Below are 13,128 nucleotides of genomic sequence, written 5' to 3'. Positions count from 1 at the left end.
TATACTAAGAAGTGATTGATTGAATCCAATAATAATCCATCTTAGAAGAATATTCTTAAAAATATCAAAAATCTTCGAGGTTTAGTTATTGTATGATGACTCTTTTCAGCATGCGCCATGCGACGAAACCAGTTTGTACTATATAGCCGCCATCTTGACACCGAGCATCGTGCTGTATACTATCGTTGCTTTTATCAATCATCTTATCTTTCCACAATGAGCTTTTCAGTGCTACGGACAGTTTTGGTCTTACCCATATATTATAGTTTGAGCGAGATATAATACATATTCACCGAGATGATGCCCCTAAAATCGATGGACCTTGTCTTTCGAGTATCCCAGTTGCTCCAGGATACCATTCCCGCCCTTTCCAGACGAACCAGAACCCAGCAAAGCTGTCTCCATGGCGGGCGGCCCACAAACAAATACCTTTGTATCTTCTTCACTGGGCCCTTGCATGAGTTCTGCGAGGAGTTCCTTTGTTATATATCCAGACCGTATGCCTCGCTCGGGCGAGAATTCTTCCTTCGGCCGACTGACTGTGTAATGAATATTAAACCGGTCCGGGTACCGCTGTTTATATGCATCGAACTCGGAGCGCAAGAGAAGGTCGTCCTCAGTGTTGACACCGAAGATCACGGTGACTCTTGTTTTATCTACCGGATTGTCCAGGATTCCCTGCGCCAGCTGGTAAATGGGTGTGATGCCAGCGCCGCCTGCAATGAGATAGACATGTTTGAATTTGTTTGGCGTCCAGGAAAACCCGGAGATACCGACTATGAATAACAGGCTGTCCCCAGGTTTCAGGTTGTGAAGGTGCGTGCTTGCTTTGCCGTTCGGATACTTTTTGATGAGGAGTTCAATGAAACCAGGTTTATCTAACGAAATGAGCGACGGATTGTGGACTGGGATAGAGATCACTTACCCAGCTTACTGATCGGTGTGTAAGGTCGCAGAACAGGTAGCCAGCTACCGGCAGGTTTGGAGAAGGTCAGAAGAGCAGCTAACAGTTCCCTGTAAGCCGATAACCAACATAGGATGTGAGAAACCAGACACGAACTTACAGGTAAGGTCGAGACCACTTTGCGCATTCTCTCCGCCCGGAAGCCTGAAGCAGAGCCGCTTGGTGTTATGGTTGACATTCTCGGAGCTATGAAGTTGGAGGTACACGAAAGCCGGCCCTTTGCCAAAGACCCTCTTCGGCGTCGGCGTCGGCGACTCCGCGAAAGCGCGCTTGCTGAAGAAACGGGAAACCACGTATGTACTGAATCCGCCGACAGTGAAAACAGCGAAGGCCTTGGCGACTGGGCGTTTGTTCAGGAGGCCCGACATTGTATCGGTGCTGTCTTGAATTGCGGTGTGACCGACTGCTGGGGAAGCTGTCAGCTAATGGTGGTGTGCGAGCCGATGGCATATGTAGGCATAACTTCGTCGAGCCGGGGCTTTATCGAGCTATTTGAACCATCGTTCGCAGTCATATTTGTCCGTTGAGTCCGAGATTCCTTCCGTCCAGTCATTAGGGCGGGGCCTTCTCAGCCTTGTTTTACGGGTCGGCTCGCGCCAAGCTCGCAATCAGGCCATCCTTTGTCCGCAAGTGTCGACTGATTCGACAGGTCCCTGGACTGTCCAATGTCCTTTCCAGCGTTGAGCTAGTGGCTAAGTGGACCGGTGGATTACCGTGCCTCGTCAAATGAAATCAAAGTGAGCGGTCAAAATTGCATGTGGAAAAAAGACTGATCGATTAGGTCTCACCAAAGCGTTAACTAACATCTCCTTCCGTGTTTAAAACGTGAACTATACGTGGTGGCAATTGGATCTACCATGTTTTCCAACAGATAGCCCCACCTGAGTTCGCCCAACCACGAAACATTGCACCGCGAACTTCTTCAGGAAGGGTCCCTGAGAAGTTAAACACAGGTTATAGTTGCTTTGAAAATAACAAAACGGCAATTGATGAACATGGTTGGTCACGGAGGTCGGGGGACTCGGGGACTAAAAAGGCCGACGCAGCGATCAGTTCGTTGTGGAGTATACTATGTACAGATTAAATGCCACCTAATGTGCCTATAAAGCGTTTCATATAAGGCGAATTTCACAATACCAGAACCATTAGCCAGACACTCATTTGTACAATTCTCTGTCATTGCCCCTTTGACTTCTTGACTCCTTCAGTACTTCCTCGCTCACCAGCCCGAGCCTTGACAAGCACTCTCCAAGAAGGCCAGACTCCAGTTGCGTCATAGCGTAACATCATTGATAGCCTCAACACTCAACCCGAAGCGGCTAGTCTTCTTTTAAGTTTAACGATCTCGGCCTTTGCGGATTCTGCGGGTCTTGGCCCAGGCCACCAGTGCTGCTGTTCCCACTCATCGTACTGGGCACGGGGCTTGGTGGATAATATAGCATAGCCTTGCAAGGCTTGGCAAAGTAAGCCTAGTCGTTTGCAGTTAGATATGTGCGGTAGCCAAGGGGTAGAGGCCCCAGTACGATATTCTGATTATCGCACCTAAAAACTGGTCCATAAAAGATCACCAGTAAACTAGCGAACAAATTGCTATAGTGTCCCCCTTCTGGTTGCTCAGGGTATCTTGACTCTTAATCGCAGCCATGCCTGAGATCACCTCTCTGGTCGCAACAGCAGGAACAACCTCCTCCCTGTTCGTTTCTGGTAGATTCATGAGCTCCTTTGTTTTGAAACGGGCCTTATAATTGTGTGACCCTTGAATCGATCTCACTGCTAATTCTGGCCTGAATACAGGAGCCATCTTCGCATTCTCCGCTGGCGGCGTCAACACTTCGAAATTAGCCACAAAGACCTCTCCAGTTTTAGCCGCGCAGCAATGGCTAAACGTCTTCAACAGATGCCATAAAATCGGCACGCCTATGGTAATCTTCTCGGCAGGGTGTTTTGCGTGGTTGAAGTACAAGACAAACAATAACGTTTTTCTGGCCGCCGCCACTTCGTGTATGTGCATTGTACCCTACACCATTCTCTTCCTCAGCGGACCTGAGAGGGTCCTGTTCCCGTCGGCAAATATGACGCAGGAAACACTCTCTACTCCCAATTCTCGTGAGATTGAACGGGCTCTTGGTCAATGGGAGGTCGCCAATATGGTTCGCATTTTGTTTCCTCTTGTCGGTGGTGTAATGGTCCTAGTGTCTAAGATGTAGGGCTCGCGAGCGCCGGCGTTGTTATTTTCGGGGGTGATCTCGATTGCGGATACTGTGCCAGTAATCCTTACGGCAAACAGTTGGGAGAACACTTTTTGTCCTGAAGAATTGGTCATCCTGATCGAGATTTCCTTGACTCTTGATCTCTCGCTGCTGCAGTGTTTGCCCATTCTGCCAACCTGGCGAATCTAATTAAAATACATGACCCTGCTCTCTTTCCGCTTCTGCAAGAAAGATTGTTAGTGAGTTGCAATAACCAAGTGCCTCAGAAATCGATTTTTAAAGAGAAGCTCTGGCATCTACCAATACACTAGCTGCTTTGATAGATCGCATGCATGTTCTATCACCACTTTAGAAGCTGAAGGTATGAGCGGAAGACCTGAAGTGTTCCTTTCAAAAAAGATGGTTGCAAAAGTACCGAGCTTGACTGCAACCAGCTACATACAGACAATCATCGACAAATCATTGGAGATTTCTGACAATCTGGATGAGTTTCAGGGACTCCCTATGGAGAGGCGACCCAAAGATGGGAGCAAGCTAAGATACATACTCATCTTCCTTGCGATATTTTCGATGCAACCATGAACGGTTAGGATGGCTTCACTCGATTAGTGGAGGATGTATGACATTCAGCCTTCAATACTGGCTGGCTAAATAAGATCCTGTCATGATAATGAGATGTCAGTTTTCTCTATCCCGGGCATTTTTGTCTGCACTGTGTTCTAGGAGAACCTCTACATTGCCGACCCAACCAAAGAGCGCATTTTTACTAATAGTTTACCGGCAACAATAAGTGACAATGTTCGCCTTTGCGGTAGGGGAGTGAGATTCCCAGTATGACTCGATCGGTGGTTGATATCCCCGATTTCAGACTGGTCCAGATTGTTCCGTTGAAGTCAACCAGACCTCAGTAACCACCATGTTATTCAATGCAAATTTACAAAAGCCTCCTCTCTCGGGTCGTGTGGGTGCATAATGACACTTACATTCATCATGAGAGGTTTTAACTTCCAGCGAGGATTCATGGAATTGCAACGGTCTAGGGCAGCCAGATGAATAAGCATAGCCGCCGTTCGCGGATAATGTTCTAAGTTACCAGAAAGTTGCCCCATCCACCTACAGAGTAGTAAATAGAAATAAATGAGTGTTCCTTGGCATACACAACACAACGGCAGAAAAGTCATGCTCGACGTGTGTCGCAGATCCAGTCGCCCACCACATAGTGACGACATTGGAATTGTGTCCTGGCTTTACCTTGTAATTATTTATGTGCTCACTGACACTGACGAATGTTACCGGCTATCTATCCATGGAAGCAGTAATTCGATTCTTATATGCTCCAAGGGTTAGAGGATCATTCGATCTCCATTTAACTTGGAATCCAGCCATGGTTTCCACTTTCTACTTCTAGGCTGAGTTTCTGCACCAGCACTGCGAAATATGCGCCACAAAAAATATTTAAAGAACCTTTAGCACAAAGATCCTAACGCTTATATTCCAACTCGCAGTTTTCGTTAGAAGCTAGTGAATTTTCTATAACTTATTCCCAGAATGCAAGGCCGCCGTATTCACCTAGTGCGCCATGCGGAAGGTCTTCACAATTTGCGCAATGACCCTACAATTCCCAACGCTCCTTTGAGTGAACGAGGTTTTGATTTCGCGGAAGACCTAGGACATCGCTTTATCCGCCAATACTCAAACAGCGTCGGCGCAGTCATATCCAGCCCACTCCGCAGGGCTATCCAGACATCCTTGACAGCATTCCACCGGATCTTGGACTCAACCCAGTATCCTAAAAATTCCGGTTCGGGTGTTAATAACGGATTGATGTTAGCCCTAGATGCCAATTTGCAGGAAATTACCGACCTGCCATCTAATAATGGCTCCACTGTGGATGAGTTAACAATCGAATTCCCCGGAATGAAGTCAGAAATACAAAAACTGCACAAGGACTGGCATATCAAGGCAGGGCCTCGCTCGCCCCTACCACAGTCTTTGTCTCAGAGGAGGGCTGAGATTCTAGACCGGCTAGAAAAAGCCCTAGCAGATTTACAAAATGAACCAATTGGCGACGACATTATCGTTGTAACCCATCAAGGTGTAATTGCCCTGCTTGCACCCACTGCAAACATTCCTGTAGGGCAGTGGCAGACCTTTCACTTAGCCAGAGAAAATGGGCTGCTTTCTTTGAAATGAAGGGCAATTAGTAAATGTGGTTGGGAAAATCGTCATGTTGAGAAGGGCGCTATTTGAATGGATGGAGCATTTGGATAAGGCCATGCTAGGCAAGAACGTCCAGTGAATAGGCGTTCTTGGCACTATTTGTCGAAATCGAATCTAACAGTGCCTGCTTATTGTGTTCTGCTGCATCATACCTCCATGCCATGTTGTTAGAATGTTGCCGCATATGCAAGGAGATCAATGGAATAGGGTCATTCTAAAGCGGCCAATCTGGTCTCAGAGAGGCTGAGGTACTGGAGGATACTCCACACCTACCCCGCTGAGAAGAGAATTCACATGAGCGTCAATAAGCAATCTTCTGTATGACAGTCCATGGCGATAACATCACTTTTTGTGTCGTGCTACAAAGACGGTACTTTCGCTACCAGATGCTTGAGTATAGAGGACAACTCCTCCTCGCCACTACCCTCTGCTCATCGTGCCAATATGTGATCTCTAGAAAGGATTATAATATCAAGTCACATTCGCCCGCAAGGAGCTTTTGTCGATAAGGAACCTGTGAATCAATTGCGATTCCGGGAAGCCTTCTGTTTGCAGCCAAATTTCTCATCTGTAATGACATAAGAGCAAATGGCGGGAGCATATTATCAGTTGCGCGGGGTAGACCCATGTATTGGGTCCCATAGCGAGTCTCCTGACATTGGGTTAGATTTTTGCCGCATAAATTACTGGTGTACAGATAGTGGCTTCTGAACGGACCTGACAATCCCTGGTTAGTCTAGCGAGAGTCGGTCACCTTAGAGCATCAAAGCGCCGTTTTCGTACAGTCCAACATTGGTATTTTGCGATTATCCCCCCTCGAGGCTCGCTCATTCACGATCAATCAATCAGCCGGTCGCTCAGGTGATTCATGGTCGAAGCATTGAATATAACAGTTTGGACCATATCAGAGATCGTGGTCATGGGTCAGTGGAATGCCTAGCTATTAATTACTCTCGCAGCTTTGCCACCATCTACCACCGTAGTATAAAAGTAGAAAAGGTCACATCTACCTTATCTTTGTAAGTGAGCGTCTGAAAATCCCTCCATTCCAACAATACAAACTCGTTTAAAGTTGAAGCTTTGTTCATCGCCATGTCCTTTGACAGAGACCCGAACGTTGAAGTTGTGCGAAAGTATGACGGTGCAGTTCAAAGCCTAGACCATGCGCAACAGCCGTGGTCCCCTGAGACCGGTCTAGACGGTCCATCCGATCCTATAAGCACTGCCCATCAATATCTTCTTAAGGTGGCAGATGGCTACGAAATCCCTCAGGGCGTCCTTGGCGAGACTCCTACCGAATTATCTGAACCGGCCAGTCCCACAGACGCTCCGTTTGGCCTCAAACTGGTGCAAGAAAGGCCTCGCTTTAGGAGCACAGCAGTGATCTACCAGCAAACATTGGGCGGGTTGCCTGTGTGGAACGCCAAGCTTAGTGTCACCGTGAACGAGGAGAATCAGGTACTCAACTCATCCAGCAGCATCGACACAAAAGCCTCCAAACCAGAACCCCCCCCCGGGACGATGCTAAATACATGCAAAACGACGTTACGGAGGAGGATCTTGGCCAATTATTAGCGCTTCCAGTAAGCAGAGGCGGAATCTACTTCAAACAAGAGCAGAAGCACCAACGCCTTCTCGTCTATCGCTACCACAAAGATGATAGACAGGAGATAGCTGGGGATTCTGCACCTACCCTAGTTTTGCCCGAAGTCCCTGAGATAATCAGAGATGGACAGTACTATGTGGTGAGAGAAGTTCTTTTCTCTCTTCCGATCTCTGGATATGGTGACCTCAACTGGAGAGCATTTATTGAAGTCGAGACGGGCTCTGTCGTCTACTTGCAGGCGCTCACAGCTGGTCTAAGTGGCTGGGTGTTTGCCCGAGACCCCGCCACAAAGCTCGGCCAAAAAGCTCCCACAACAAGTGGCAGCATTGTTGACTTGAACCTGCTACGGGACAAGGTTTTCCTTCCTGACACAGTTGCGACAACCCCTCAAGCTCTCACAGGCAGATACACTGAAATCAAAGATACTCAGTTGCCTTTGAGTCTGCCCCCAACGACAACCACTGGAGAATTCAATGACAGCGTTGAGACAGACAATTTTGCAGCTGTCAATGCATACTATCATATTACGAAGCTGTTCAGGCTTCTGGCTGAGCTGGGTTTCCCGGTTAAAACTTTCTTCGAAAACACCAAATTTCCCGTCCCTGTTGATCATCGTGGCTTCAATAACAAGGTAAATGCTCAAGCCCCGGGAAATGCAACTGGTAACGGCTCTGGAGGCTTTGTTTTTGGCCGGGCTGATCTGAATCCGAATTCGCAAATTGGTATTGCTGCGGATTTCCGCGTCGCTGCACACGAGTTTGGCCATGCACTTCTGTGGGATGCTATTCACTGGCCAGGATTTGGTTTCGCCCACAGCCCTGGCGACTCACTGGCTGCCATATACTGTGATCCTGGAAGTAATGCACAAGATCGATTTGATACATTTCCTTGGAATGTTCGTGTTCGTCGCCGCCATGACCGCGAAGTCACTGATGGCTGGGCATGGGATGGACCCCAATATAGACAAGATGACAACGCGTATTATCTTCGCGAGCAGATTCTATCGACCACTCTTTTTCGTCTCTATCGGGTCATTGGTGGAGATGCGATCGGTGATTTCCACAAGCAGAACTGGGCGTCAAGGTACACTCTGTATCTGATCATCGGAGGCATCGCTACCATCACAACAAGGGCCAGCATGCCGTACCAATATGTCTCCGCAATGATATCTGCGGACAATGGTACAGTGCTTGGCTATCCCGGTGGCGCTGTCAGGAAGCTTATCCGCTGGTCATTTGAGAAACAGGGCCTTTACCATCCTCTAGACACTCCGAGCCCCGGGGTCATGACAAGAGGGCCACCTCCAGCTGTGGACGCTTACATCGATGATGGTAGAGATGGCGAGTATGACTATGCTCCTATGTCCGGGAGCCCACCTGGTATCTGGAATCGCCAAGCTCCAGATGGTGGTCTGGTCGACCAGGCTCCCATTGTCGGAGTTACAAACTACTGTTACGTCGCGGTGAAGAACCGCGGAACAGAAAATGCGCAGAACGTCAAGGTCACTGTATATGAGTCTACTATCCCAGAGCCAAGGGTCTGGCCAGCCCACTTCCAAACACCGGGCACTGTTGTGCCAGTTAGCGGGTCTATCAGTGGAAACCGACAACAAACTGAGATTGCTGGGCCATTCCGATGGACCCCCAATTCAAATGCCTCATTTGATAGGTATAGCTTGCTGGCTGCTGTCCGTGCTGACGGTGACCTCCCAAACATTGACGCCAGCAGTGGCCTGGCATGCGCAGGTGGACCAACAGATATTGGCAATCTCATTCCATTCGATAACAACCTGGCAATGCGGCACTTCGACCGGTAAGGATTCTAACTAAGTCCGAATTGCCGTGCAGCACCAAACACAGTTTAAATCACTAACAGCTGAAGAAAACCAATCTTTTTGATTTAACTCTCCCCTTATTCAGTTCCTTCGCATCACGCCTGCTGTGCTGAGTTTCAATATTGGCTAAAGATGTCCGGTACGAGGAAGCTGCATGCTCGCATGAGAACTGTCCGATCTTGCATGATTTGAAAAGTTGCTCCATTTCACAAATCCTTTTGCTATTTTTGGCATGAGATGGTGACTTTCTTGCCCTGCTAAGTCGTCCTGGCCGCGGAAGGAAGTCGGAGAGAAAAGGAAGGAAAAAATTGCGGAAGGGATTTTGTCTTTGCTTTTAGGATGTCTCTTTCAAGAAAAGTTGCTTTTTGTCATGGCTGGTCTATTGCTTGTAGCCTAAACAGAGAATGGGGTTACGCGAATGCGCCTCTTCTCACAGGAATTTCTCTATCGCATGCTCCGTATAGCATATTAACCAATTCAATTAGTCTCATAATGCGCTTATAGGCATAGGAGTTTAACTATGATAATATAGGGGGACTTCTAAAAATAATCTTCAACTTCCAATTCTCTCTACAAAGAAGGTGTATAATTTCCTAATAGTCAATGTCCCTTTTGAATGTGTCCTTAGTATAACATGGCCATTAATTGGATGTCAAGTCACCTCTAGCACGCTCATATCTTTCTTGTTTGTTTTTGTGACGGTCTCGAGCAAAATCAATGGCCGGTATGGTTTCGTCTTTTTAGTGAATTTTCAGCTCGACGGCTCGCAGCAAAAATACCAAAACAATCCAAGGTATGAGTGGCCACACCGGCCATCCGAAGCCCTGTACCGTGCATGCACCAGGTCGGATTGGCGCCAGGACCTAAAAAGATATCGAGGATTTCATGGAGGTTATTCTGAAAGAGCAGTGATTCTATTACGGGTTCAGATGGTGGGCGACTTGCTGAAGCTAGTGTTACTCAGGAGTGATTTTGAAGGATAAAGCCTAATTATAGACTAATAATTTGCTTTATCTGGAACAGGCCTTGCATCGAGTTAACTGGTTTGGCGTGCATGCCCTTCGGGCAAGAAGGTTGCTGATATGATATGCCGGGTTGTGAGACAGTAAGCGTTGGTATCCAGCACGGCGTCCCTCGAATAATGTCTCGGGATCAGAGCTGGCAATCAGAATTCCCTTGATCTATGGGGTACATCGGGCCATTGATACTCGAGACCGGTGACTATACACATATCTCCGAGCCTCACGAGTTTGATTGCAGCTCAATTTGATCTTCGGGTAACTCTGAATCGAAATTCACCCTGCGGAGGTGTAGCCATTGCAAACGGGCTTCAAAACTTTGGGCTGAGACCCTTCGACCTCTACGAGGATGCTGCCTGCTCTTGTCTCTCTTTGAACTCATCTGTAAACATGGCTGAGAAAGCCTCGGAATCTCTGCAGAGAAGAGATCTCGAAACTGTATATTCATACTCACCAGGATTGATTCGAACCGCGACACAAGGATCATAAAAAAATGCCCGGAAAAGCACTCGGGGGACATGGATTGCCGGCTCGGTTCCCCCAGCTGGCAGCGTCTCTAACAGACGGAGAATCAAAACAGCATGGATGGCACAGCGCAGGCCGTCAGATGAGTTTGCCCACGCCCGGACATAGCTTGTATTGCGCTGAGCTTCATCAAAGCCTTCACGCCCAAGCGCTTGCTCTAAGCGGTCCAGATCAGCTAGGAGGCTAAGGAAGTTGGCATGCCAAAGAGCCTGCTGACAGTATTTATCTTTATCCCCTTGCGGAAACGAGAGCTGCTGGAAAGGATGAAGATAGCGGTCGTAGAAGCTCATCAGAACTGGTTGGTATTTCACTAGGAGCAAATCTCTCCTGCCATTCTCTAGAGAGTCCGTAGCATCCCTAATGGCTGAGGTGACTCCTTCTAGCTGAACATACGAGCGAAATCCTATCGCTTGACTGGGAGGTGAGGAGAGGTTAATATGTATCCCGGGTTGTTTAGCTCGACGTCGCACAGCATTACCCCAGGCCTGCGCAGTTGGAGCCGTCCAAAGATCGTCCTCGGATACTAGATCGGACGGCGAAAGGTGTCGCAGAAGAGGCTCACTGAGTAATAGTTCGGACAGTTCAGCGTCCAGGATGGAAATCGCGGCCCAGAGCCTGGCTAATGAGTTAGTTGTTAGCTCATAGATCCTATTTTATCGGTAAACTCACCGGATCTCTTCTTCCGCCTGAGACCATACTCTCCATGCCCACTCAGGTGCGCGCTCAATATCTTCTATATTGATAAGGTCAATTGCGCGATGACTGGAGAAGAAATTCTTTCTTTTCGCCCACTAAGTTTCGTAAGCATACATCGTCATATTGGTAGATATATACATAATAAGATAAGCTTACAGTGATCACCGTTCCATGGAATGTCTGTACGGTTAATAAGTCTTTTGGCCTCTGCGGAACACGGATTTAATTGTGACACTTACTACAAGAAGACAATTCTTTATTTGAGCGGGGGGAGCAACTTACCCCTGATAACATCCCAAAGGTCTGTCCGATTAAAGCCGCTTGAACCATAGACAGGGCTTCAGATTTCTCTCGAACTATATGTGTTTCCCACTTATCCAATTCGTCAAGGGTAGCATGAGGAGGTTGCCAGAAGATTAACTACGAACCGAAGAAAGTATAGCTTTGTTGAGAGTTTCGAATATTCGAATCCCTTGTTGAGTTGCATGGCTAGAACCTAAGAAAAGGCAGCCCATTGAGCAAATTGAGAGCAACAAGAGAGACCTCTTCACAGACGGGCGAAACGTCGGTTGATGGATGATGGGAAGTATCTCATTGAAGCGTGTGAAATACATTCGGATACACATATTCTCAAGCCGAGTCAGAAGCACTCCCAGTCATAAGTTCTACCGCAAGACATACCAAGAAGTCCGTTGACGGCAACGGCGCTCCAGTGATGCGCTGCTGCAGACGTTGTGCCAAGTTATCCCGATCAGCATCGTCAATGTGGATACTGTCAGGTCTGCCACCGGGTGTGTCGTAGCCGGTACCAATGCCATCAACGAAGGTAAACCATCGCCGGCGAACCGTGTCTTCAAGTCGTTCAGGTATGGCTGTAGGGGCGCCACTCACGGGGAGCGGGACTAAGGCAGGGGGTTCCATGAGTGGGGCGGGGGTTTGATCATTGAATGGCATAGAAGAAGTGATGACAGATGCATTGAACGCGCTCAAATCGAAGTCAGCATCTGCCAGCCATGCTGACGGCTGTGAGGCCCAGTCTACCGGCCAGTCATAAAAACCCACCGGCAGGGGGTCCTCTTGGCATGACGAGCTGACTACCAGGTCTCTGGTCGACCGGGCAGCTAATAGAGGATTTGCGTGTGAAAGGGAATCTTGTGCTGAGTTTTCCATCGACTCTGGCGAGAGTTCATGAATTTGAAGCGTCTCGTTTTGAATAGGTTCACCTGCTGCATTGGCCGCTTTCTGGCTTTCTACCTGCGGGCTGACGCCATGAGACCTCGCATGACGGAGCAGGGAATCATATCGAGTAAAAGACTTTGTGCAGGTGGCACACGAGAAAGGCTTTTCACGGGTATGGCGTCGGACATGCCTAACCAGGTGATCCTCTTTCGAAAAAGACTGAGAACACCAGGGACAAATGCGCTCACGCTTCCTACGGGGACTTGTCATTCTGAGGGTGTGTGGTGGAGTTGGATACCATCGATACAGGCTGATAGGAGCAGAGGCTGAGGACCGCAAAGTTGTGGAGGAGAGCAATTGAGTCTCGGGAAATGTCCTGCCATATTCTGCCGCGGGAGGTATTATACAGGAAAAAGTGCATCAGGTGGGGACATGGAGCGGGTGATCAAGCATGGGTATTGTGGGGAAGCCCTGCATGACGCGCCGGGCTTTGTTGGCTTTTGACAGCGTTTCCCATACGTAGGACTTACAGAACACCTCTCAAGCACCAGGGAGCCACAAAGAATATTTTATTGCACCCTTCCTATTCTACCTCCACTGACTTTCATCCCCGGGAGACAATCATGTGGTCATCAGTCGGGTTTCGTGTCGCCCAAACCATTGGCTTCACTGGTGCCGCCTGGCTTTCTGGTAAGCGCTAACTACTGCGAAATTGCATTTCCTAACCACAATCCCCATAGGTAACATCGCCGCCCTGAGCATGAACGCGGTCCCATCCCTCCTCCGAAGCCAGAAAGAAACCAACATCCCTCTGACAGCAACCGCAAAGCAGTGGCGAGCAATCTACGAGGCCGGCAAGGCCCAAACCCCCCCCC

The 13,128-nt window shown here is 48.4% G+C and overlaps 4 protein-coding genes across 4 annotated transcripts; 2 read left to right on the top strand and 2 right to left on the bottom strand.

Moving 5' to 3' along the window:
- Positions 1-306: 306 nt before the first annotated feature.
- Positions 307-1,332, bottom strand: Aud_009472 (cytochrome b5 reductase family protein; the record flags this gene model as incomplete). The annotated part of the gene is made up of 3 exons (XM_043294324.1): positions 307-878; positions 926-1,003; positions 1,065-1,332. The coding sequence occupies 3 exons, from the start codon at positions 1,330-1,332 to the stop codon at positions 307-309; spliced, it is 918 nt and encodes a 305-aa protein (XP_043150259.1).
- Positions 1,333-2,607: 1,275 nt separating this feature from the next.
- Aud_009471 (DUF1772 domain-containing protein) lies at positions 2,608-3,171 on the top strand (the record flags this gene model as incomplete). The annotated part of the gene is made up of 2 exons (XM_043294323.1): positions 2,608-2,668; positions 2,759-3,171. 2 exons carry the CDS (start codon positions 2,608-2,610, stop codon positions 3,169-3,171), a joined length of 474 nt encoding a protein of 157 aa, XP_043150258.1.
- Positions 3,172-6,486: 3,315 nt separating this feature from the next.
- Positions 6,487-8,816, top strand: Aud_009470 (uncharacterized protein; the record flags this gene model as incomplete). Its single annotated transcript, XM_043294322.1, has 2 exons — positions 6,487-6,852; positions 6,873-8,816. The coding sequence occupies 2 exons, from the start codon at positions 6,487-6,489 to the stop codon at positions 8,814-8,816; spliced, it is 2,310 nt and encodes a 769-aa protein (XP_043150257.1).
- Positions 8,817-10,194: 1,378 nt separating this feature from the next.
- Aud_009469 (C2H2-type zinc finger protein) lies at positions 10,195-12,523 on the bottom strand (the record flags this gene model as incomplete). The annotated part of the gene is made up of 5 exons (XM_043294321.1): positions 10,195-10,993; positions 11,048-11,169; positions 11,231-11,254; positions 11,357-11,494; positions 11,756-12,523. The coding sequence occupies 5 exons, from the start codon at positions 12,521-12,523 to the stop codon at positions 10,195-10,197; spliced, it is 1,851 nt and encodes a 616-aa protein (XP_043150256.1).
- Positions 12,524-13,128: the final 605 nt, after the last annotated feature.

Source organism: Aspergillus udagawae (assembly GCF_001078395.1).
Source record: "Aspergillus udagawae IFM 46973 DNA, scaffold_7, whole genome shotgun sequence".
Lineage (NCBI taxonomy): Eukaryota > Fungi > Ascomycota > Eurotiomycetes > Eurotiales > Aspergillaceae > Aspergillus > Aspergillus udagawae.
The sequence above is the reverse complement of the archived record's forward strand: the minus strand, read 5'-3'. Positions and strand labels throughout refer to the sequence as shown.